Source organism: Carcharhinus amblyrhynchos, chromosome 7 (genome assembly GCF_965287045.1).
Source record: "Carcharhinus amblyrhynchos chromosome 7, sCarAmb.v2.hapA, whole genome shotgun sequence".
Lineage (NCBI taxonomy): Eukaryota > Metazoa > Chordata > Chondrichthyes > Carcharhiniformes > Carcharhinidae > Carcharhinus > Carcharhinus amblyrhynchos.
In genome coordinates, this window is record NC_137330.1 from 124,969,336 (window position 1) to 124,994,268 (window position 24,933).

At 45.2% G+C, this 24,933-nt stretch overlaps 1 protein-coding gene across 4 annotated transcripts in view; it reads left to right on the forward strand.

The window, feature by feature from the left end:
- Positions 1-24,933, forward strand: part of tjap1 (tight junction associated protein 1 (peripheral)) — a 164,012-nt gene that overhangs the window by 59,732 nt on the left and 79,347 nt on the right. For all 4 annotated transcript variants that reach the window (XM_080193095.1, XM_080193093.1, XM_080193091.1 and 1 more), the window contains one exon: positions 24,006-24,034. In XM_080193095.1, coding sequence (XP_080049221.1) covers positions 24,006-24,034 — 29 coding nt within the window. The remainder of the gene's footprint in view (positions 1-24,005; positions 24,035-24,933) is intronic.

The following is a 24,933-nucleotide window of genomic DNA, read 5'->3' on the forward strand; positions in this document are numbered from 1 at the left end:
TTCTGCACTCTTTCTAGTTTAATAATATCCTTTCTATAATAGGATGACCAGAATTGCACACAGTATGCCAAGTGTGGCCTTACCAATGTCTTGTACAACTTCAACAAAACGTCCCAATTCCAGTATTCAGTGTTCTGACCGATGAAACCAAGCATGATGAACGCCGCCTTCACCACTCTGTCCACCTGTGACTCCACTTTCAAGGAGCTATGAACATGTACCTCTAGATCCCTTTATTCTGTAACTCTCCCCAACCATTAACTGAATAAGTCCTGCCCTGGTTCAATCTACCAAAATGCATTACTTCGCATTGTCTAAATTAAACTCCATCGGCCATTCATCAGCCCGCTGGCCCAATTGATCAAGATCCCGCTGCAATTGGAAATAACCTTCACTGTCCACCATGCCACCAATCTTGGTGTCATCTGCAAATTTACTGACCATGCCCCCTATATTCTCATTCAAATCATTAATATAAATGACAAATAACAGTGGCCAGCACTGATCCCTGAGGCACATCACTGGTTACACGTCTCCAGTTTGAAAAACAACTCTTGACAATCACCAAGCCAGTTTTACATTCATTTAGACACCTCACCCTGGATCCCGTGAGATTTAACTTCATGCAACAACCTACCATGCCGTATCTTGTGAAAGGCCTTGCTAAAGTCCGTGTAGACAACATCAACTGCACTGCCCTCATCTACCTTCTTGGTTACCCCCTTCAAAAAACGCAATCAAATTTGTGAGACATGATTTTCCATTCACAAAGCCATGCTGACTGTCCCTAATCAGTTCTTGCATCTCTAAATGCCTGTAGATCCTGTCTCTCAAAATACCTTTCAACAATTACCCACTACAGATGTGAGGCTCACTGGCCTGTAGTTCCCAGGCTTTTCCCTGCAGCCTTTTGTAAACAAAGGCACAACATTTGCCAGTCTCCAATCTTCAGGCACCTCACCCGCGACTATCGATGATTCAAATATCTTAGCTAGGGGACCTGCAATTTCCTCCCTAGCCTCCCACAATGTCCTGGGATACACTTCATCAGGTCCTGCAGAATTATCTACCTTCAAGCGCTTTGACACTTCCAGCACCACCACCTCAGTAATATATACACACCTCAAGACATCAATATTTAATTCCCCAAGTTCCCTAACATCCGTGCTTTTCTCAACAGAGAATACGGATGAGAAATATTCATTTAGGATCTTACCCATCTCTTGTGGATCTGCACATAGTTGTCCTTGTTGATCCTTAAGCGGCCCTACTCTCTCCCTTGTTACTCTTTTGCCCTTTATGTATTTGTAGAAGCTCTTTGGATTCTCCATCTCCTCCTTATTTCCTAGTTCCATCCACAAACCTCGCTGGATGATCCTTTAGTTATTTCATTTCTGACAACTGCCGTGATGCTCCCCTTAACCAAAAATGTAACCTCCCCCCGCCCTTCTCTTTCCTCCACCTCTGTCCTGCCTAAAGCCCCTGTACCCTGGAACATTTAAGCTGCCAGTTCTCTCCCTCCCTTAGCCATGTTTTAGTTATGGCTATAATATCCCAGTCCCACCTAATTATCTATGCCCTGAGTTCATCAGCCTTACCTTCAGCCCTCTTGCATTGAAATAGATGCAATTCAATCCAACAGGTTTTCCCTGCTCCCTGTCATGCTTTTGCTGATCATGTCTATTCAGCTTGCCATTGCTGAGTACTGCATCTGCATTCAGCCTCTCATTTGCTGCCCTGCTGCTGAGGATCCTGCCCCTTGCCAGTCTAGTTTAAACCCTCCCTTGTAGCACCAGCAAATCTGTCTCCCAGGATATTGGCCCCCATCAGTTCAGATGCAACCTGTCTCTCTTAAACAATGAATGAATTGATGGAAGATTAGAGATAAAAGATTTTGGCTCTAGTTTGTATTGAGCTCATTATGAATGGTGCTCTAGCAATTGACCTTTATGTTACTAAATTGGATGTTTTGCTGAGGTCCCTGCTCCTCATTGTTATCCAGTGATTCCTGCAAGATGGTTCACTTCTTTTCACCACTGCCTCAGTTGGAGCTGTTGGCAAAGTCTTGCTGCTTCTCTGACCTTCATCTCCCTTAGTCTACATTTCAATGTTACCTAGCTAGCTGGTGCTTTTTCTTTATTCTTTCATGGGATGTAGGTGTCACTGGTAAAGCCAGTATGTGTTTCCCATCCCTAATTGCCCTTAAACTGAACATTTCAGAGGACAGTTAAGGGTCAACTATATGCTCTGGGTCTAAAGTTAGGTGTAGACAGACTGATAAGAACGGCAGATATCCTTCACTAAAGGTCATTCATTAGTGAACCACATTGGGTTTTTATGATAATCGAATGTAGTTTGATGATCACAGTTACTGAGAGTAGCTTTTTATATTTCTAGTTCAATTAATTGAATTTAAACTCCTCAGCTGTTGTGATCAGACCTGTACACATGTTCCTAGAGCATTAGCCTGAGTCTCTCATGACCCTGATGACTCATTCAATGTCATTAACATTATGTTACCATCTCCCCCGAAATTGCCATTGCTGAGTGCTGCATCTCTATTCAGCCTCTCATTTGCTACCCTGCTGCTGAGCATTCCACCTTCTGCCAATCTAGTTTAAACCCTTCCTTGTAGCACCAGCAAATCTGTCACCCAGGATATTGGCTCCAGTAGTCTCGCATCTAATTTGACTTGGACTTGCATGTGAAAAAAGGACATTTGGCTGAAGTATTTAAGCACTGACTGCATTTCTTGGACTGAACCAGTGATTTCCAATCATAAAGTGAAATAGAATATTATCATCTGGAGGCTGCTGAAATATATAATTGGGGCAAACGATTTGCCCAGGGCTTTTCTTCAAGCTAAACACAGTAGAAATAACACAGAAGAAATAGGCCTGGTTCATCTGTTCGCATCAGTATAACTGACTGTGGTGAATGTATGGCTTTTGTGTATATTTCAATTGAATTGAGGCTATTAAATCATATGACTAGTACTTGGATAAGGTCCCATAACTTGTTACATTCGCATTGATGTTGATACAATATTGAGGAAAGATATTAACACAGGTGATGTGGAATCTGGAAGGGTTGAATTAAATAATGCCAAAGGGCACAAAACATATGTGGGGGTGGTATACAGACCCCCAACTGTAGTGATAATGTTGGGAATAGAAATTCAAGTTGCATGGGTTAAAGGAACATCTGTGATTATAGGTGACTTTAATCTGCATATAGATTGGGAGAATCAAATTAGTCACAGTACAACAGAGGAGGAATTTCCAGAGTGTTTACAGGATGGTTTTCTGGACCAATATATTGTGGAACCAATCAGGGAACAGACTATCTTGAACTGGGTATTGTGCAATCATTGAGACGTATAAGATGATGAATGGGATGGATAGGATAGAGGTGGAGAGACTCTTCCCGCTCAAAAAAGACAGTAGGACTAGGGGGCACAGCCTCAAGATAAAGGGGAGGCGGTTTAGAACGGAGTTGAGGAGGAACTTCTTCACTCAAAGGGTGGTGAATCTCTGGAATTCTCTGCCCGTTGAAGTGGTGGAGGCTGCCTCGCTAAATATTTTTAAGAAGCGGGTTGATGGGTTCTTGATAAAAGAGGGGATTAAGGGTTATGGGGAGAGGGCGGGAAAGTGGAACTGAGCCACGACAGATCAGCCATGATCTTATTGAATGGCGGGGCAGGCTCGAAGGGCTAGATGGCCTACTCCTGCTCCTATTTCTTATGTTCTTATGTTCTGATTAGGGGGAGAGAGGGTGCTATTGTCAATGGGGTGCAAGAGACATCCACCCCCCCTAGACTGGCTAACTCTAAGGGTCAGGAACAAGAGGGAGCTGCTGAGAGGAGGAAGGAGGGTGGGGACCGGAGGAAGGAGGGTGGGGACCGGATGCCTCAGCCTCTCAATCTGCATAACAGGTTTGAGGTTCTTGCTTCCAGTGTGGACGAGAACAAGGGAGGTGAGGTTGGTGAGGAAACTGCCCACAGTACAGTGATGCAGACGCATGATATAGGCAAAGAGAAGGTGATAAGGAACGTAGTCGTAATTGGGGACAGTGGGGTTAAGGGTATTGACACTGTCCTTTGTCACAATGACAAAGTGCACAGAAGGATGTGTTGTCTGCCTGGTGCTCGGGTCCAGGATGTCACATCTGGGCTGCAGAGGAACCTGGAGTGGGAGGGTGAGAATCCGGTCGTTGAAGTACATGTGGGTGCCAACGACGTATGCAAAATGAGGATCTGGGGAGGGAGTATGAAAAGCTGGGAATGGAATTAAAAGTAGAACCGACAAGGTGGTTATCTCTGGACTACTGCCTGAGCCAAGTGCAGACGGGCATAAGGTTGATAAGATTAAGGAAGTGAATGGGTGGCTCAGGGATTGGTGTGGGAGGAATGGGTTTGAATTTATGGGGCATTGGCATCAGTATTGGGGTAGGTGGGACCTGTTCAGGTGGGATGGGGTTGGTCTGAACCGTGCTGGGACCAGACTCCTGGCGAATCATGTAAATAGGACTGTAGATAGGGCTTTAAACTAATTGGCGGGGGGAGGGTGCGAGGGTAGGTGACATTACGGGGGCTAAAGTTAAGGAGAGGGTACAGGTAAGGGAAGAGGCCGAGGATGTCCCAATAATAAAGGGAGTAGGGGGCGTGAGTAAGGTTGGTGGCGTTCTGGCAAATAGGGTCCTGGTGAAGGCTGGGATGAAGGAACTTTATCTAAATGCACGAAGCATTTGGAATAAAGTGGATGGGCTGGTGGTGCAGATCAGCACAAATGGATATGATCTGGTGGCCATTACAGAGATGTGGCTGCAAGGTGACAGGGACTGGGAGCTGAATGTCCAGGGGTATCAAGCGTTTAGGAAGGATAGGCGGGAGGAAAAAGGGGGGTGCGTAGCTCTGCTGATTAAGGATAGCATCAGGGTGGTAGCAAGGGATGATATAGGAACCAAAGAGCAGAAAGTGGAATCGTTGTGGGTGGAGATTAGGAACAGCAAAGGAAGGAAGACGCTGGTGGGTGTTGTCTATAGGTCCCCAAATGATGATCTGGAGGTGGGGCGGGCTGTTAACGCGCAAATAAATGCGGTGTGCAGGAATGGAACGGCAATAATTATGGGGGATTTCAATCTACATATTGATTGGTCGACCCATGTTGGACGCGGTGGGCTCGAGGAGGAGTTCTTGGAATGCTGCCAGGATAGTTTCCTTGAACAGTGTGTGTTGGAGCCGACGAGGGAGTGAGCTATCTTGGATCTGGTGTTATGTAACGAGGCGGGTAGAATTAGGGACCTTGTGGTGAAGGATCCTCTTGGGGAGAGTGATCATTGTATGGTGGAGTTTCTGGTGCAGATGGAGGAGGAGAAAGTGGGTTCCCGGACATGCGTCCTTTGTTTGAACAGAGTGGAGTATGGAAGGATGAGAGAAGAATTGGCAAATGTTGACTGGGGGAGCGCGTTGGAAGGTAGGTCTGCTGAGGAGCAGTGGAGGATCTTTAAGGAGATCTTTCTTGGTGCTCAGCCGAAATTTATTCCGATGGTTAAAAAGGACCGTAGGAGGAGAGGTAATAAGCTGTGGATAACGAAGGAGGTGAAGGAAAGTGTTAAATTAAAAGCGGAGGCGTTTAGAGTAGCTAAGAGTAGCACATAGAACAGCGCAGAACAGGCCCTTCGGCCCACAATGTTGTGCCGACCAGTTAAAAAACAATGACCCTCTAACCTAAACCAAACCCTTACCATCCATAAACCTATCCACGGATCTCTTAAACGCCCCCAAACTAGGCGCATTTACAACTGCAGCAGGCAGGGCATTCCAATCCCTCACCACCCTCTGGGTAAAGAACCTACCCCTGACATCCGTCCTATAACTACCACCCCTTAATTTAAAGCTATGCCCCCTCGTGCTAGCTTTCTCCATCCGAGTAGTGGGCGAGAAGAGGATTGGGAGAGGTTTAAAAGTCAACAAAGATTGACAAAGAAGTTGATAAAGAAGGGTAGGATAAACTATGAAGCTGGGCTAGCGCTTAATATAAAAAAACGATAGCAAGAATTTTTATAAATATATGAAAAGGAAGAGGCCGGCTAGGGTGAACGTTGGACCCTTAGAGGATGAGAGGGGGGACTTAGTGGTAGGGGATGGGGAAATGGCTGAGGCCTTGAATAACTTTTTTGTTTTGGTCTTCATGGAGGAGGACGTGAATAATTTGCCGGGTGTTAGCGATGGAAAGATGGTAGGACAGGAGGGTCTGAATGACATTGTTGTTACTAGAGAGGCGGTGCTCCACAGTCTGGAGGGACTGATTGTGGACAAGTCCCCAGGACCGGATGGAATGCATCCAAGGGTTCTGAAAGAAATGGCGGAGGTGATAGTGGATGCCTTGGTGGTTATTTTCCAAACGTTGCTGGATTCCGGGGAAGTGCCGGAAGATTGGAAAATGGCTAATGTTACGCCGTTGTTTAAGAAGGGTGGCAGGCAAAAGGCGGGGAATTATAGGCCGGTTAGTTTAACGTCTGTTGTAGGTAAAATATAAGAATCCGTCATCAAGGAGGAAATAGCGAGGCATCTTGAGGGGAATTGCTTGATAGAGCAGACGCAGCACGGTTTCGTTAAGGGGAAGTCGTGTCTGACAAATTTATTGGAGTTCTATGAGGATGTGTCTAGGGCGGTGGATAGAGGAGAGCTGGTGGATGTGGTCTTTCTTGATTTTCAGAAGGCGTTTGACAAGGTACCTCACGAGGTTATTGCAGAAGGTAAGGGGGCATGGAGTTGGGGGTAGGGTGTTAGCGTGGATAGAGGATTGGCTGTCAAATAGGAGGCAGAGAGTGGGGGTCAATGGGTGTTATTCGGATTGGCGGTTGGTGACTAGTGGAGTGCCCCAGGGGTTGGTGCTGGGGCCTCAGCTATTTACCATTTATATAGATGATCTGGAGGAGGGAACCGAGTGTATGGTGTCGAAATTTGCTGATGACACCAAGATTGGGGGAACGGCAAATTGCGTGGAGGGTGTGGAGAGTCTGCAGAAGGATCTAGATAGGCTGGGCGATTGGGCCAGGAACTGGCAAATGGAATTTAATGTTGGCAAGTGCAAGGTGGTCCACTTTGGTAGGAATAATGGTAGGAACGACTATTACTTACGTGGCGAAAAACTGCAGCATGCGACGGTGCAGAGGGACCTCGGGGTCCTTGTGCATGAGTCGCAAAAACCCAGCCTGCAGGTGCAGCAGGTGGTCAGGAAGGCGAATGGGATGCTGGCCTTCATAGCGAGGGGGATTGAATATAAAAGTAGGGAGGTCTTGCTGCAGCTGTATAAGGCACTGGTGAGGCCGCAGCTGGAGTACTGTGTGCAGTTTTGGTTGCCGCACTTACACAAGGATATTTTGGCCTTGGAGGGAGTGTAGAGGAAGTTTGCTAGGCTGATGCTGGAGTTCAGGGGGTTGAGCTGTGAGGAGAGGCTGAATAAACTAGGCTTGTACTCGTTAGAGTTTAGAAGAATGAGGGGAGATCTCATTGAGACATATAAGATGATGAATGGGATGGATAGGATAGAGGTGGAGAGACTCTTCCCGCTCAGAAAGGACAGTAGGACTAGAGGGCACAGCCTCGAGATAAAAGGGGGGCGGTTTAGAACGGATTTGAGGAGGAACTTCTTCACTCAAAGGGTGGTGAATCTCTGGAATTCTCTGCCCGTTGAAGTGGTGGAGGCTACCTCGCTAAATATTTTTAAAACGTGGGTTGATGTGTTTTTGATAAGTGAGGGGATTAAGGGTTATGGGGAGAGGGCGGGAAAGTGGAACTGAGCCACGACAGATCAGCCATGATCTTATTGAATGGCGGGGCAGGCTCGAAGGGCTAGATGGCCTACTCCTGCTCCTATTTCTTATGTTCTTATAGAATCTCTACCGCACAGAAAGAGGCCATTTGGCCCTGCGAGTCCACACCGACCACAATCCCACCCAGACCCTTTCCCCATATCCCTACATATTTACCCACTAATCTCCCTAACGTACACATCTGAGGACACTAAGGGCAGTTTTAGCATGGCCAATCAACCTAACCCGCACATCTTTGGACTGTGGGAGGAAACCAGAGCACCTGGAGGAAATCCACGCAGATACGAGGAGAATGTGCAAACTCCACACAGACAGTGACCCGAGCCAGGAATCGAACCCAGGTCCCTGGAGCTGTGAAGCATGGCAGTGCCAACCACTGTGCTACCATGCCACCCATGAGAAATGATTATTTAGTAATGTAGCTGAAAAGGCTTGTGGACAAGTGACCAGAATAAGATGGAATCTTTTGTCAAGGTGGATACTGATGCGCGAGAACCAGTGTCCTGAATCTCAATAAAGGTGACTATGATGTTATGAGACATGAATTGGCCATGATGGACTGAGAAACATTACTGAAAGACAGCAAACAGGCAATGGCAGGCACTAAAGGAACGAATAGGTGAACTCTAGAAGCTGTTTCTTCCAGTTTGGTTCAAGAGTGGTAAGGCTTACTATGGCTTACAAGAGAAGTTAAGGATAGTATTAGACTTAAAGAAGAAGCATGCAAATTGGCAGGGAAAAGCAATAGACCAGAGGATTGGGAGCATTTAAAATTCAGCAAAAGAGGACCAAGGAGAAAACAGAAACTAGTAGGGAACATAAAAACTGACTGTGAAAGTTTCTGTAGGTATGTGAAGACAAAAAGACTGACAAAAGTGAATGTAAGCCCCTTAAGGCAGAAACGGGAGAATTCATAACGGGAAATAAAGAAATGGCTGAAGAACTAAAGTCATACTTTGCTTCAGACTTCACAAAGGAAAGCATGAATAATGTACTAGAAGTTCTGAGAGGACCATGTTTTAGTGAGGAGCCAAAGGAAATCACTTGATAGAGAAATGGTTTTGGGGAAATTGGTGGGATTGAAGGTGGATATATTTCCAGGTCCTGATAATCTTCATCCCAGAGTACTTAAGGAAGTGGCCCTGGAAATAGTTGATACATTCATGGCCATTTTCCAAAATTGTTTGGACTCTGGACTGGCTCCTACAGATTAGAGAGTTGCTCACGTAAGCCTGCCCTTGAAAAAAGGGAAGTAGAGAGAAAATGGGGAATTGGCAGAGGGATGAGAAAATTACGGAAGTAAACGCGAGGCTAAAGGAATGGTGCGGGAAAGGGAGGTTCCATTTCATGGGGCATTGGCATCAATAAATAATGGAACAGGAAGGACCTGTACCGCTGGAATGGTCTTTGTTCCACCGGTACAGATGGGACCAGTGCGCTCTCAAAAAGGATAAATAGGATAGTCACAAGGACTTTTAACTAGCAAACTGGGGGGAAGAGAAGAGTCAAATGACAGGAAATATAACAGTTAATAGAGAGCAAAGCAGCAGGTTAGCATATGGGGAGAACATTCCAACTACATCAAATCAAGAAAAAATTAAAAGGAACGTGAACTCAGGAGATGTTATTAATGGAGGTGTTAGAATTCAAAAGAAGGTACAAAAACTAGCATATAAGGGCATTTTATCTGAATGCTTGTAGCATTCGAAACAAGGTAAATCAATTGGCACAAATCATTGCGAATGAGTATGATTTGGAGAGCACAGTAAGAAGTCTCACAACACCAGGTTAAAGTCCAACAGGTTTATTTGGCAGCACAAGCTTTCAGAGTATTGCCCCTTCAGGTAAGTGAGGAATTGTGTTCACAAACAGGGCATATATACACACAAACTCAATTTTCAAGATAATGTGTGGGATGCCAGTCTTTACAGGTCTTAAAGGTACAGACAATGTGAGTGGGGAGAGGGCCAAGCACAAGTTTAAGAGATGTGTATTGTCTCCAGCCAGGACAGTGAGTAAGATTTGGAGTTATTACATCCCCCTTAGTGAGGCATTGGGGAGACCATGCAGACACCACGACTACAGATGAATGGACTCTGCTCGACCATCGCCAGGCAGGAATGTTCTCTTCCTGTTGGGGAACACTTCAGCAGTCAAGGGCATTCAGCCCCTGATCTTTGGGTAAGCATTCTCCAAGACAGCCTTCACGACACACGACAGTGCAGAGTCGCTGAGCAGAAACTGATAGCCACGTTCTGCACGCATGAGTACGGCCTCAACCGGGATCCTGGGTTCATGTCACACTATCTGTAACCCCCACAACTTGCCTGGGCTTGCAAAATCTCACTAACTGTCCTGGCTGGAGACAATACACACTTCTTAAACTTGTGCTTAACCCTCTCTCCAGTCACATTGTCTGTACTTTTAAGACTTGATTACCTGTAAAAACTTGCATTCCAATCATTATTTTGTATATTGAGTTTGTGTCTATATATATGTGCTGTTTGTGAACACAACTCTCACTCACCTGATGAAGGGGCAACACTTCGAAAGCTTGTGCTGCCAAATAAACCTGTTGGATTTTAACCTGGTGTTGAGACGACTTAATGTGCTTAGCGCAGTCCAACGCCGGCATCTCCACATTATGATTTGATGGCCATTACAGAGATATAGTGTAGGATGGTCACAACTAGGAGTGAAATGTCCTGGGGTATCAAGACTGTTCGGAAGGACAGACAGGAAGGTAAGGAAGGTTGTGTAACACTGATATTTAAGGGCAATAGTGAGACTTTATGGAAAAAAAAAGGTTGAATCCATTTGGGTGGAAATTAGAAATAGTAAGGAGAAAAAAATCATTGATTGGCACAGTCTGTAAGCCACCAAATAATATCACAGTGGGGTGAGAAGTAAACAAAGAAGGGGAGTAGAGACAACCCTGTAAATTATAGATCAGTGAGCCTTACTCCTGTTATGGGCAAAGATTTGGAAAGGATATAAGGGATGGGATTTATAATCATCTGGAGAGAAATAATTTGATTAGGGATAGTCAACATGGTTTTGTGAAGGGTAGGTCGTGCCTCACAAACCTTATTGAGGTCTTTGAGAAGATGATCAAAGAGGTGGACGAGGGTAAAACGGTTGATGTGGTGTATATGGATTTCAGTAAAGTGTTTGATAAGGTTCCCCATGGTAAGCTATTGCAGAAGATACGGAGGCATGCGATTGAGGGTGATTTAGCAGTTTGGATCAGGAATTGGCTAGCTGAAAGAAGACAGAGGGTGGTGGTTGATGGGAAATGTTCAACCTGGAGTTCAGTTACAAGTGGTGTACCGCAGAGGTGTGTTTTGGGGCCACTGCTGTTTGTCATTTTTATAAATGACCTGGATGAGGGCGTAGAAGGATGGATTAGTAAATTTGCGGACAACAATAAAGTCGGTGGAGTTGTGGACAGTGCAGAAGGATTTGCGGGTTACAGCGGGACATAGATAAGCTGCAGAGCTGGGCTGAGAGGTGGCAAATGGAGTTTAATGCGGAAAAGTGTGAAGTGATTCACTTTGGGAGGAGTAACAGGATTACAGAGTATTGGGCTAATGGAAAGACCCTTGGTAGTGTCGACGAGCAGAGAGATCTCGGTGTCCACATGGATAGATCCCTGAAAGTTGGCACCCAGGTTGATATGGTTGTTAAGGCATACAGTGTGTTAGCTTTTATTGGTAGAGGGATTTGTTTCGGAGCCATGAGATCATGTTGCAGCTGTACAAAACTCTGGTGCGGCCGCACTTGGAGTATTGCGTACAGTTCTGGTCGCTGCATTATAGGAAGTATGTGGAAGCATTGGAAAAAGGTGTGGAGGAGATTTACCAGGATGTTGTCTGGTATGGTGGGAAGGTCTTATGAGGAAAGACTGAGGGAATTGAGGCTGTTTTCATTAGAGAGAAGGAGGTTAAGAAGTGATTTAATAGCTGCATATAAGATGATCGGAGGATTAGATAGGATGGACAGTGAGAGCCTTTTTCCTTGGATGGAGATGGCTCACACGAGGGGACATAGCTCTAAATTGAGGGGTGATAGATACAGGACAGATGTCAGAGGTAGGTTCTTTACTCAGAGAGGAGTAAGGGTGTGGAATGCCCTGTCTGCGACAGTAGCGGACTCACCAACTTTAAAGGCATTTAAATGGTCTTTGGCTGAACATATGGATGATATTGGAATAGTGTGGGTTAGATGGTCTTTAGATTTGATTTCACAGGTCAGCGCAATATTGAGGGCTGAAGGACCTGTACTGCGCTGTAATGTTCTATGTTCTATGTTCTATAATTTGCCGAAAGCACTCTCCAAACCCACAACCATTTCCATCTAGAAGAACAAGAGCAATAGATACATGGGAACACCATCACCTGCAAGTTCTCCTCCAAGTCACACACCATCCTGACTTGGAAATATATCACTTTTCCTTCGTGGTCGCAGGGTCAAAATCCTGGAATTCCCTCTGCAATAGCAATGTGGGCCAACCCACAGTTTGTGGACTGCAACGATTCACGAAAGCAACTCACCACCATCTTCTATAGGCCTAGTCAGCGACATCCACATTCCATGAATGAATAAAAACAAAAGCTCTGCAATCTCTCATCATTTAGATAATAAGCTGTTTTTGTTTTTCTTGTCTGTTTTTGTCATCAACAAATTTAGCAACCATGCCTGCAGTCCTTTCATCCAAGTCATTAACATAAATTGTATAAAGTTGAGGTCTCAGCACTGATCTCTGTAGCTCGCCACTTTTAACATTCTGCCAAATAGGAGAAGACTATCTATGCCTAACTTCTAATCTTCAAGATGTTAACCTGGACACCAGGAGTTTTAATTTGCTGCAACAATATTTGGTGTGACCCCTTGAGGACACGTACCACCCGACACGCGAACCTCCCTGCTGCCATCAGAGCTTGAGTCAGTGGTTTACAGCGTGCAACATGCCCTTTGGCCCAGCTTGCCCATGCTGACCCTCTTTTTTTTAAACTAAGCTAGTCCCAATTGCCTGCGCTTGGTCCATATCCCTCTATACCCATCTTACTCATGTAACCGTCTAAACACTTTTAAAAGACAAAATTTACCCGCCTCTACTACTACCTTTGGCAGCTTGTTACAGACACTCACCACGCTCTGTGGAAAAAAATGCCCCTCTGGACCTTTTTGTATTTCTCCCTTCTCACCTTCAACCTCTGTTGTCTAGTTTTAAACTCCACAATCTTTGGGAAAAGATATTGACTATCTAGTTGATCTGTGCCCTTCATTATTTTAAAGACCTCCATAAGATCACCCTCAGACACCTACGCTCCAGGGAAAATAACACCCCAGTCTATCCAGCCTCTCCTTTTAACTCAAACCATCAAATCCTGGTAACGTCCCAGTAAATCTCTTCTGCACTCTTTCTAGTTTAATAATATCCATTCTATAATAGGGTGACCAGAATTGCACACAGTATTCCAAGTGTGGCCTTACCAATGTCTTGTACAACTTCAAGGAGAAATCCCAACTCCTGTATTCAGTGTTCTGACCAATGAAATCAACATGCCAGATGCCTTCTTCACCACTCTGTCCACCTGTGACTCCACTTTCAAGGAGCTATGAACATGTATCCCTAGATCCCTTTGTTCTGTAACTCTCTCCAACGCCCTACCATTAACTGAATAAGTCCTGCTCTGGTTCGATCTACCAAAATGCATCTCCTTGCATTTATCTAAATTAAACTCCATCTGTCATTCATCAGTCCACTGGCCCAATTGATCAAGATCCTGTTGCAATCACTGTCCATTATGTCACCAATCTTGGTGTCATCTGCAAATTTACTACCCACGCCCCCTGTATTCTCATCCAAATCATTAATATAAGTGGTAATTAACTTGGGCGCAGCACTGATCCCTGAGACACACTGGTTATAGGCCAGTTTGAAAAATAACCATCTTTTGGCTTCTGTCATCAAGCCAATTTTGTTTCCATTTGACTCATCCTGGATCCCGTGAGATTTAATCTTCTGCAACAACCTACCACTTGCTACCTTGACAAAGGCTTTGCTAAAGTCCAGGTAGACAACATCAGCTGCACTGTCCTGATCTACTTTTTGGTTACCCCTTCAAAAACACGGTCAAATTTGTGAGACGTAATTTTCTACTCTCAAAGTCATGCTGACTGTCCCTAATCTGTCTTTGCATCCCTAAATGCCTGTAGATCCTGTCTCTCAAAATACCTTCTAACCAGTTACCCATTACAGATATGAGGCTCACTGTCCTGTAGTTCCCAGGCGTTTCCGTGCAGCCCTTTTTAAACAAAGGCATAACATTTGCCACTCTCCAATCTTCAGGCACCTCACCCATGACTATCAATGATTCAAATATCTGTGTTGGGGGACCCGCAATTTCCTCCCTAGCCTCCCACAATGTCCTGGGATATACTTCATCAGGTTCTGGGGATTTATCTACCTTGGTGCGCTTTAAGACTCCTGGCACCACCTCCTCCGTAATATGTACACTCCTCAAGACATCACTATTTATTTCCCCAAGTTCCCTCACATCCACAATTTTCTCAACAGTAAATACTGATGAGAAATATTCATTTAGGATCTCATCCATCTCTTGTGGATCCACACATAGGTGACCTTGTTGATCCTTAACAGGCCCTACTCGTTCCCTAGTTACTCTTTTGCCATTTTTGTATTGATAGAAGCTCTTTGAATTCTCCTTTGCCTTCCCTGCCAAAATAATCCCGTGTCCCCTTTTTGTCCTCCTGATTTCTCTCTCAACTTTTTTTCTACACCCTTTATACTCTGCAGGGGATCCACTTGATTCCAGTTGCCTATGCATGTGCTTCCTTCTTCTTGACCAGGGCCTCAATATCCTGAGTCATCCAGGGTTCCCGACTTCCACCAGCCTTGCCCTACACTCTTAAGAGGAATGTGCTTATCCTGAACCCTGGTTAACACACTTTTAAAAGCCTCCACTTCCAGATGTCCCTTTGCCTGCCAACAGATCCCTTCCAATCAACTTTTGAAAGTTCTTGTCTGATACCATCAAAATTGGCCTTGCCCCAATTTAGAATTTTAACTTTTGGGCCAGACCTATCATTTTCCACAGCTATCTTAAAACTCATGAATTCCTGAGTTTGTGAATGGACCTGCATCATATTAAATTAATTTTTCTCTATACCCTAGCTATGACTGTAACTCTAGATTCTATGCACTCACCTTCTCTAAGTACAGTATGCTTTGTATAGCTTGCAAAAAACAATACTTTTCACTGTATGCAATTACATGTGAAAAATCAAATGTTTTCTGGCAATCTAACTATAGTATATCCATTGGTTCCCCTTTATCCTCAACACATGATTCCTTGAAAGAACTCCAATGGGTTAAACTTGATTTCCTTTGCACAAAACCATGTTCACCCTGTCTGATTACCCTGAATTTTTCCAAGTTCCCTGTTATAACATCTTTAACAATAGCTTCAAACATTTTCGTATGATAGACATTCAGCTAACTGGCCTGTAGATTCCTGCTTTCTGTCTCCCTCCTTTTCGAATAAAGGAGTTACATTTGCTATTTAATCCGATAGAGCAGTCCCTGTTTTTCCAGCATTTTTTGTTTTTATTTACGCTTTCTAGCATCCATAGTATTTTGTTTTTATTTTTCTGGTGGGAGGAACTCTTGCCCTTATGTAGCCTATCTCATATTTGACTGAAGTATTGTAGGAATATGATTCACTTGTAAGTGCCTTCTGAAGTGACCTAGTAAGCTTAGGAATGGAGTATCAACATCATCGATGGCAGTATTGCTCATTTTAAAATGAATTTAAATTGATGACAGTAATCTGGCTATCTTGGTGTGGATGTGCACCTTGAACCAACTCAGTGATTAATTTGGAGTGGTCTTTGACTGAGGTTCATATTCCACTTTATTGTTGCTCATTATTAGTATGCAGCTTGCATTTACCTTCAGTTGTTTCAAAACAAAACATCAGATTATGCACCTTTCAGTCAAAATTATTGGAACTCAGTTAACCTTGGTGCAGTGGAAAGTGAGTTTGGAAAATGAACCAATATCATTGTTCTTGTCATTGTGGATCAATACATAATACAGGAAAAAGATAGATTACTGAACCTGGTGGTTTAAATCACATTGATTCCTAATATTGGCTGTACAGACAGTTTGATCAATGAGATGTTGCTGCTGATCAGTGCTCTGTTTGAATGACAATTGTTCCATTTCTAGCTGAGAGGGGTTTTTTGTGCAGTACACCCACTTTGTCCACAGCATTTGAGCCTTTCAAAGAAGTGGTTAAACGTGATTTCCTTTGCTTCTGCCTGATTGCCTTGAATGTTTCCAGATACCTTGCAATAAGATGTTAATAATGACTTTGAACATTTTCGGTTGACTGGAAATGGACTCACAAATATATCCATCCTATGTGAAGGAGGAGCCCAGCACATCAGTGCAAAAGAAAAGCTGAAACATTAACAACAACCTTCAGCCAGAAAGGCCAAGTGGATGATCCATTTGGCCTCGTCCAGAAACAGGATAAATCCAATCCAGCCGTTACTGCTCCATCAACCTACTTGTGATCATCAGTAAAATCCTAGACATATTGTAATACAGAAGCAGTCCATGTTCAGCTGCAACAAGATCTGGGCAATATCCAGGCTTGGGCTGTCAAGTGGCAAGTAACAGTCGTGCCACACAAATGTCAGGCAATGACCATCACCCTGCCAAGTAGGGTGGTGGAGGCGGACATGCTGGGATCGTTTAAGACTTATCTGGATAGCCACATGAACAGACTGGGAATGGAGGGATACAAATGAATGATCTAGTTGGAACAATGAGCGGCGCAGGCTTGGAGGGCCGAAGGGCCTGTTTCCTGTGCTGTAATTGTTCTTTGTTTAATAAGAGACAATCTAAACACCATCCCTTGACATTCAGTGGTGTTGCTATCACAGAATCACAAACTGCCAACACACTTGGGGTTGCCATTGACCTAAACATAAATGGACTCGCGACAGAAAGCGGCTACAAAAGCAGGCCAGAGGCTGGCAACACAGTGACGAGTAACACGCCTGACTCCCCAAAGCCTATCCACCATCTACAAAGCAGAAGTCAGGAATGTGATGGAATACTCTCCACTTGCCTGGATGGGTGCAGCTCCAACAACATTCAAGAAGCTTCACACCATCTGGGACAAAGCAGCCTGGTTGATTGGCACCACATCCACGAACATTTAATCCCTCCACTACTGACACTCAGTAGAGTAGTGTGTACTATCTACAAGATGCATTGAAGAAATTCACCAAAGATCCTTCGACAGCACCTTCCAAACCCAGGACCACTTCCATCTAGAAGAACAAGAGCAGCAGATACATGGGAATCCAGCACCTGCAGGTTCCCCTCCAAGCTATCACCATCTTGACTTGGAAATATATCATTGTCCCTTCGCAAAAACCTGGAATTCCCTCACTAATGACATCATGCATCAACCCACAGCATATGGATTGCAGCGATTCAAGAAGGCAGCTCACCACCATCTTCTCAAGAACAACTAGGGATGGGCAATAAATGTTGGCCAGCCAGTGACATCCATGTCCCATGAATGAATGAATAAGAACTCAAAACTAGGACTCCTGTAATCAGTAACCCACCTCTCTGATTCCTGAAAGCCTGTTTACCATTTACAAGACACGTCATGGGTCTAATAGAATACTGTCCGCTTGCCTGGATGCGTGTTCCTGCTTGGTAGCTATCGGTTCACAAATATTCAAGTGCTCCACCACTGACAAGCAGTGGCAGCCATTTATACCGTCTACAAAGTGCACTGCAGGAACTCTCCAAGATTCCTTAGGCAGCACGTTCCAAACCCACAACCACTACCATCTAGAAGAGCAACAGATAACTGAGAACACCACGGCCAAATTCCTCTTAATGCCACTCACCATCTTGCCTTGGAAGTACATCGCAGCTTCTTCACTTGCTAGGTCAAAATCATGAAACTCTTTCCCAAACAGCATTGTGGGTGTACCTAGACCTTGGGGACTGCAGCGGTTCAAGAAGGCAGATGACTGCCGTCTTCTCAAGGGCAACTAGGGATGGGCGATAAATGCTTGTCACAGACACCCAGATCCCATTAATGAATAAAAAAAATTTGTATAGGACCAAGGCTTGCTTTTTAAACTTATCCTGAAAGTATCTGTAGGAACTCTTACTATTTGCTCTTTATCAATCTTTGCTAAATTTTATGTTCCATCCAAAGTTATGACTTGCCTCCTACCTTTGTGCAATTGTATTGCAGACCCATGACTGTATAGAGGCATAGATTGCAAGAGCAAGGAGGTTATGCTGAACTTATACAAGATCAGTTGAACTTCAGCTGGAATATTATGTACCGTACCACATTGTAGGAAGGATGTGAATACATTGGAGTGCAAAAGGGGTTTCCAAGAGTGTTTTCAGGGATGAGAAACTTCAGTTATGGGGGTAGATTGTGAAAGTTGGGATTTTTTTCCTTGGAAGGAACAAAGCTAAGATGTGATTTGGTAGAGATGTTCAAATTCATGAGGTGGCTGGCCAGGGTAGATGGTGAAAAGCTGTTCTCATAACGGACTCAAGAATGAGAGGGGACAGAATTAAAAAGATCTGCAAAGGAAAGAAATGTGATGTGGAAAAAGACTTCTTTACACAATGAGTGGTTTGGCTTTGGAACAGACTGCCTGGAACTGTGGTGGAGGCAGGTTCAATTGAGACATTCAAGAGGGCCATCAGATTGTTCCTATTTAATGACTTGCAGGGGTATGGAGAAAAGGTAGGGAATGGCACTAGTCATAATACTCAATTGCAGAGCTGGTCTAGACATGATGAGCCAAACAGAATCCTCCTACACCATAACAATTCTGTGCTTCTGTGACCAGAGTTCTCAGCCTTTTGTATTAGAGACACTGGATCTAAAGTAACATGCCCTGTAGCAGAGGCAGTGGACCAGAGAGAACATAGTCATAGAACCATAGAACCCTACAGTGCAGAAAGGGGCCCTTCGGCCCATTGAGTCTGCACCGACCACAATCCCACCCAGGCTCTACCCACATATCCCTGGACATTTACCCATTAATCCCTCTAACCTATGCATCCCAGGACACGAAGGGGAAATTTTAGCATGGCCAATCAACCTAACCCGCACATCTTTGGACTGTGGGTGGAAACCGGTGTACCCGGAGGAAACCCACGCAGAAACGAGGAGAACATGCAGTCTCCACACAGACAGTGACCTGAGTCAGGAATCGAACCCCGGTCCCTGGAACTGTGAAGCAGCAGTGCTAACCACTGTGCTGCCTGTCTGCACCTGAAGCACTGGATCTGAGGGAACACCCTTCTGTGCCAGAGACGCTGGACTAGTAAGAGCATACTCTGTCCCAGAGGTACTGGTCCAGTGGCCTGGGAACATCCAGGAACAATTACAAATGCAGAGACACATTGTTTACTTGAGAATGCAAGAAATACAGTTTGTGGATTCCATCAAATAGTTCGGTCAGTTTGTAATGTTTGCTGGAGCTGAGAGAGAGAGAGAGCTAAGATTTTACCTGTTAAAAACCTGTTTAAAATAAGTTTAAAGCACTTTACTCTTTGTAGAACTGTTTAAAGCATTTATTTATTGTATTTACTGCTTTAAGAATTCTGAGGGTGTGGTGAAAAGGCATTTGTGGACCAGCCTGCTTTAATTATCAAGGGGCCACACGGTGAAGCCTTCCATTGTTTGCTGGAGCTGAGAGAGAGAGAGCTAAGATTTTACCTGTTAAAAACCTGTTTAAAATAAGTTTAAAGCACTTTACTCTTTGTAGAACTGTTTAAAGCATTTATTTATTGTATTTACTGCTTTAAGAATTCTGAGGGTGTGGTGAAAAGGCATTTGTGGACCAGCCTGCTTTAAATCAGCGCCAGGTTTAAAAGGAGGCCTGGTGTAGACAGCGGGCAGCGGAGTGAGTGGGAAGCAGAGTGAGTTAATAGGGCTTAATATCAAAAAGGGCTTGACGGGAAAAAGGCCAGGTGAGTTTGTTTGAAAAAAAAAGGAAAAAAATTTTTTCAGAACTACTACAGCAAGAAACAAGGAAAAAAATTTTTTCCCCATAAAAAATTACAGTGAATAATGGAGGGGCATGTGATGTGTGGTTTCTGTATGATGTGGGAACTGGCGGACCCCAGGGTCCTTCCCAGTGACCATGTCTGCAGTAAGTGCAGGTTGCTGGAGGAGCTCCAGCTCAAGGTGGATGAGCTGGCCTCTGAGCTACAGACACTGAGGCTCATCAGGGGGAGAGAGGGTGCCCCTAGACTGGCTAAATCTAAGGGTCAGGGACAAAAGGGGGCTGCTGGGAGGAGGAGGAAGGGGGGTGAAGAGCGGAGGCCTCAGCCTCTTAATCTGCATAACAGGTTTGAGGTTCTTGCTTCCAGTCTGGAAGAGGACGAGGCAGGTGAGGTTGGTGAGCAAACTGCACACGGTACAGTGATGCAGCAGGACATAGGCAAAGAGAAGGGGAAAAGGAACGTAGTAGTGATTGGAGATAGTGGGGTGAAGAGTATTGACACTGTCCTTTGTCACAATGACAAAGTGCACAGAAGGGTGTGTTGTCTGCCTGGTGCTCGGGTACAGGATGTCACAGCTGGGCTGCAGAGGAACCTGGAGTGGGAGGGTGAGAACCCGGTCGTTGTAGTACATGTGGGTGCCGGCGACGTAGGCAAAGTGCGGACTGAGGATCTGGGGAGGGAGTATGAGAAGCTGGGAATGGAATTAAAAAGTAGAACCGACAAGGTGGTCGTCTCTGGGCTACTGCCTGAACTGAGTGCAGACGGGCGTAGGGTTGACAGGATAAAGGAAGTGAATGGGTGGCTCAGGGATTGGTGTGGGAGGAATGGGTTCGAATTTATGGGGCATTGGCACCAGTATTGGGGTAGGTGGGACTTGTTCGGGCGGGATGGGGTTGGTCTGAATCGTGCTGGGACCAGAGTGTTGGCGAATCGAGTAAAGAGGACTGTAGACAGGGCTTTAAACTAATTAGGGGGGGGAGGGTGCGAGGGTAGGTGACGCTACGAGGTCTAAAGTTAAGGATAGGGTACAGGTAAGGGAAGAGGCCAAGGATGTCCCAATTGGTGGCGTTACGGCAAATAGGGTCCAGGTGAAGGCTGGGATGAAAGCGCTTTATCTGAATGCACGAAGCATTCGGAATAAAGTGGATGAGCTGGTGGCGCAGATCGACACAAATGGATACGATCTGGTGGCCATTACAGAGACGTGGCTGCAAGGTGACAGGGACTGGGAGATGAATGTACAGGGCTATCAAGTGTTTAGGAAGGATAGGCAGGAGGAAAGAGGGGGTGGCGTAGCTCTGCTGATTAAGGATAGTATCAAGGTGGTAGCAAGGGATGATATCGGAGCCAAAGAGCAGAACGTGGAATCGTTGTGGGTGGAGATTAGGAACAGCAAAGGGAGGAAGACGCTGGTGGGTGTCGTCTATAGGCCCCCGAATAATGATCTGGAGGTGGGGCGGGCTGTTAACACGCAAATAAGTGCGGCGTGCAGGAATGGGACGGCAGTAGTTATGGGAGATTTCAATCTGCATATTGATTGGTCGACCCATGTTGGACGAGGTGGGCTCGAGGAGGAGTTCTTGGAATGCTGCCGGGATAATTTCCTTGAACAGTGTGTGTTGGAGCCGACGAGGGAGCGAGCTATCTTGGATCTGGTGCTATGTAATGAGGCGGGTAGAATTAGGGACCTTGTGGTGAAGGATCCTCTTGGAGAGAGTGATCATTGTATGGTGGAGTTTCTGGTGCAGATGGAGGAGGAGAAAGTGGGTTCCCGGACACGCGTCCTTTGTTTGAATAGAGGGGAGTATGGTAGGATGAGAGAAGAATTGGCAAATGTGGACTGGGGGAGTGCGTTGGAAGGTAGGTCTGCTGAGGAGCAATGGAGGATCTTTAAGGAGATCTTTCTTGGTGCTCAGCAGAAATTTATTCCAATGGTTAAAAAGGACTGTAGGAAGAGAGGTAATAAGCCGTGGATAACGAAGGAGGTGAAGGAAAGTGTTAAATTAAAAGCGGAGGAATTTAGAGTAGCTAAGAGCAGTGGGCGAGAAGAGGATTGGGAGAGGTTTAAATGTCAACAAAGATTGACAAAGAAGTTGATAAAGGAGGGTAGGAGAAGCTATGAGGCTGGGCTAGCACTTAATATAAAAAAGGATAGCAAGAGTTTTTATAAATATATAAAAAGGAAGAGGCTGGCTAGGGTGAATGTTGGTCCTTTAGAGGATGAGAAAGGGGAGCTAGTGGTAGGGGATGGGGATATGGCTAAGGTCTTGAATAACTTTTTTGTTTCTGTCTTCACGGAGGAGGACGTGAATAATTTGCCGGGTATTAGAGATGGAAAGGTGGTAGGAATGGAGGGTCTTAATGACATTACTGTTACTAGAGAGGTGGTGCTCGACAGACTGGAGGGGCTGATTGTGGACAAGTCCCCAGGACCGGATGGAATGCATCCGAGGGTTCTGAAAGAAATGGCGGCGGTTATAGTGGATGCCTTGGTGGTTATTTTCCAGACGTCGCTGGATTCCGGGGAAGTGCCGGAAGATTGGAAAACGGCTAATGTTACGCCGTTGTTTAAGAAGGGTGCCAGGCAAAAGGCGGGGAATTATAGGCCGGTTAGTTTAACGTCTGTGGTAGGTAAAATGTTAGAATCCGTCATTAAGGAGGAAATTGCGAGGCATCTTGAAGGGAATTGCTCGATAGGGCGGACGCAACACGGTTTCATTAAAGGGAAGTCGTGTCTGACAAATTTACTGGAGTTCTATGAGGATGTGTCTAGGGCAGTGGATAGAGGAGAGCCGGTGGATGTGGTCTTTCTGGATTTTCAGAAGGCGTTTGACAAGGTACCTCACAAGAGGTTATTGCAGAAGGTCAGGGGACATGGAGTTGGGGGTAGGGTGTTAGCGTGGATAGAGGATTGGTTGTCAAATAGGAGGCAGAGAGTGGGGGTCAATGGGTGCTATTCGGATTGGCGGTTGGTGACTAGTGGGGTGCCCCAGGGGTCGGTGCTGGGGCCTCAGCTATTTACCATTTATATAGATGATCTGGAGGAGGGAACCGAGTGCAGGGTGTCAAAATTTGCTGATGACACCAAGACTGGGGGAAAGGCAAATTGTGCGGAGGGTGTGGAGAGTCTGCAGAAGGATCTAGAGAGGCTGGGCGAATGGGCCAGGAAATGGCAAATGGAATTTAATGTTGGCAAGTGTGAGGTGGTCCACTTTGGTAGGAAGAATGGTAGGAAGGACTATTACGTGGCGAAAAACTGCAGCAGGCGACGGTGCAGAGGGACCTCGGGGTCCTTGTGCATGAGTCGCAAAAACCCAGCTTGCAGGTGCAGCAGGTGGTCAGGAAGGCGAATGGGATGCTGGCCTTCATAGCGAGGGGGATTGAATATAAAAGTAGGGAGGTCTTGCTGCAGCTGTATAGGGCATTGGTGAGACCGCAGCTGGAGTACTGTGTGCAGTTTTGGGCGCCGCACCTGCGCAAGGATATTTTGGCCCTGGAGGGAGTGCAGAGGAGGTTTACTAGGCTGATACCGGAGTTGAGGGGATTGAGCTATGAGGAGAGGCTGAATAAACTAGGCTTGTACTCGTTAGAGTTTAGAAGAATGAGGGGAGATCTCATTGAGACGTATAAGATGATGAATGGGATGGATAGGATAGAGGTGGAGAGACTCTTCCCGCTCAAAAAAGACAGTAGAACTAGGGGGCACAGCCTCAAGATAAAGGGGAGGCGGTTTAGAACGGAGTTGAGGAGGAACTTCTTCACTCAAAGGGTGGTGAATCTCTGGAATTCTCTGCCCGTTGAAGTGGTGGAGGCTGCCTCGCTAAATATTTTTAAGAAGCGGGTTGATGGGTTCTTGATAAGAGAGGGGATTAAGGGTTATGGGGAGAGGGCGGGAAAGTGGAACTGAGCCACAACAGATCAGCCATGATCTTATTGAATGGCGGGGCAGGCTCGAAGGGCTAGATGGCCTACTCCTGCTCCTATTTCTTATGTTCTTATGTTCTTATGTAAATCGTAGATGTTTGAATGTGCTCTAATTGCACCACTTCTGTTTTCTTAACAGGATCCTCTTTCCGATGGAGACAGGGTCAAGTAAGTTACTTTGTGTTACAATATGTATGTTATTTCAGGTTTATCTAGCTTGAATCTATGTTTTGCTTTTACCCATCCAGGCACAGAAGCATTAAATTAAACCCACTTAAACTATACCTTATTATTTTACTTAAAACTGTACCTTAAGGTTGCATAAGGTTACATCTCATGTGATTCAGGGTGAGGTTGCTAAGTGGATGCAAAATTGGCTTGATGGCAGAAGCCAGAGGGTGGTGGAGAGAGTTGTTTTTTCAAACTGGAGGCCTGTGACCAGCGGTGTGTCTCAGGGATCAGTGCTGGGCCTACTGTTATTTGTCATTTATATTAATGATTTGGATGAGAATATAGGGAGCATGTTTAGTAAATTTGCAGATGACACAAAGATTGGTAGCGTGGTGGGCAGTGAGGACGGTTATCTTCAGTTGCAGCGGGATCTTAATCAATTGGGGCAGTGGACTGACGAATGGCAGATGGAGTTTAATTTAGACCAATGTGAGGACTTACTCAGTTGATGGTAGGGCATTGGGAAGAATTGCAGAACAAAGAAATCTAGAGGTACATGTGGAGTCACGGGTGGACAGAGTGAAGAAGGCAGTCAGAACATCGAATACAGGAGTTGGGACGTCTTGTTGAAGTTACACAAGACATTGGTAAGGCTGCACTTAGAAAACTGTGTGCCATCCTGTTATAGAAAGGATATTATTAAATGAGAAAGAGTGCAGAAAAGATTTACTAGGATGCTACTGGGACTTGATGGATTGAGTTATAACAAGAGACTGAACAGACTGGGACTTTTTTCCCTGGAGCGTAGGAGGCTGAGGGGTGATCTTATAGAGATCTGTAAAATAATGAAGGGCATAGACAAGGTAGATAATCAATATCTTTTCTCAAAGGTAGGG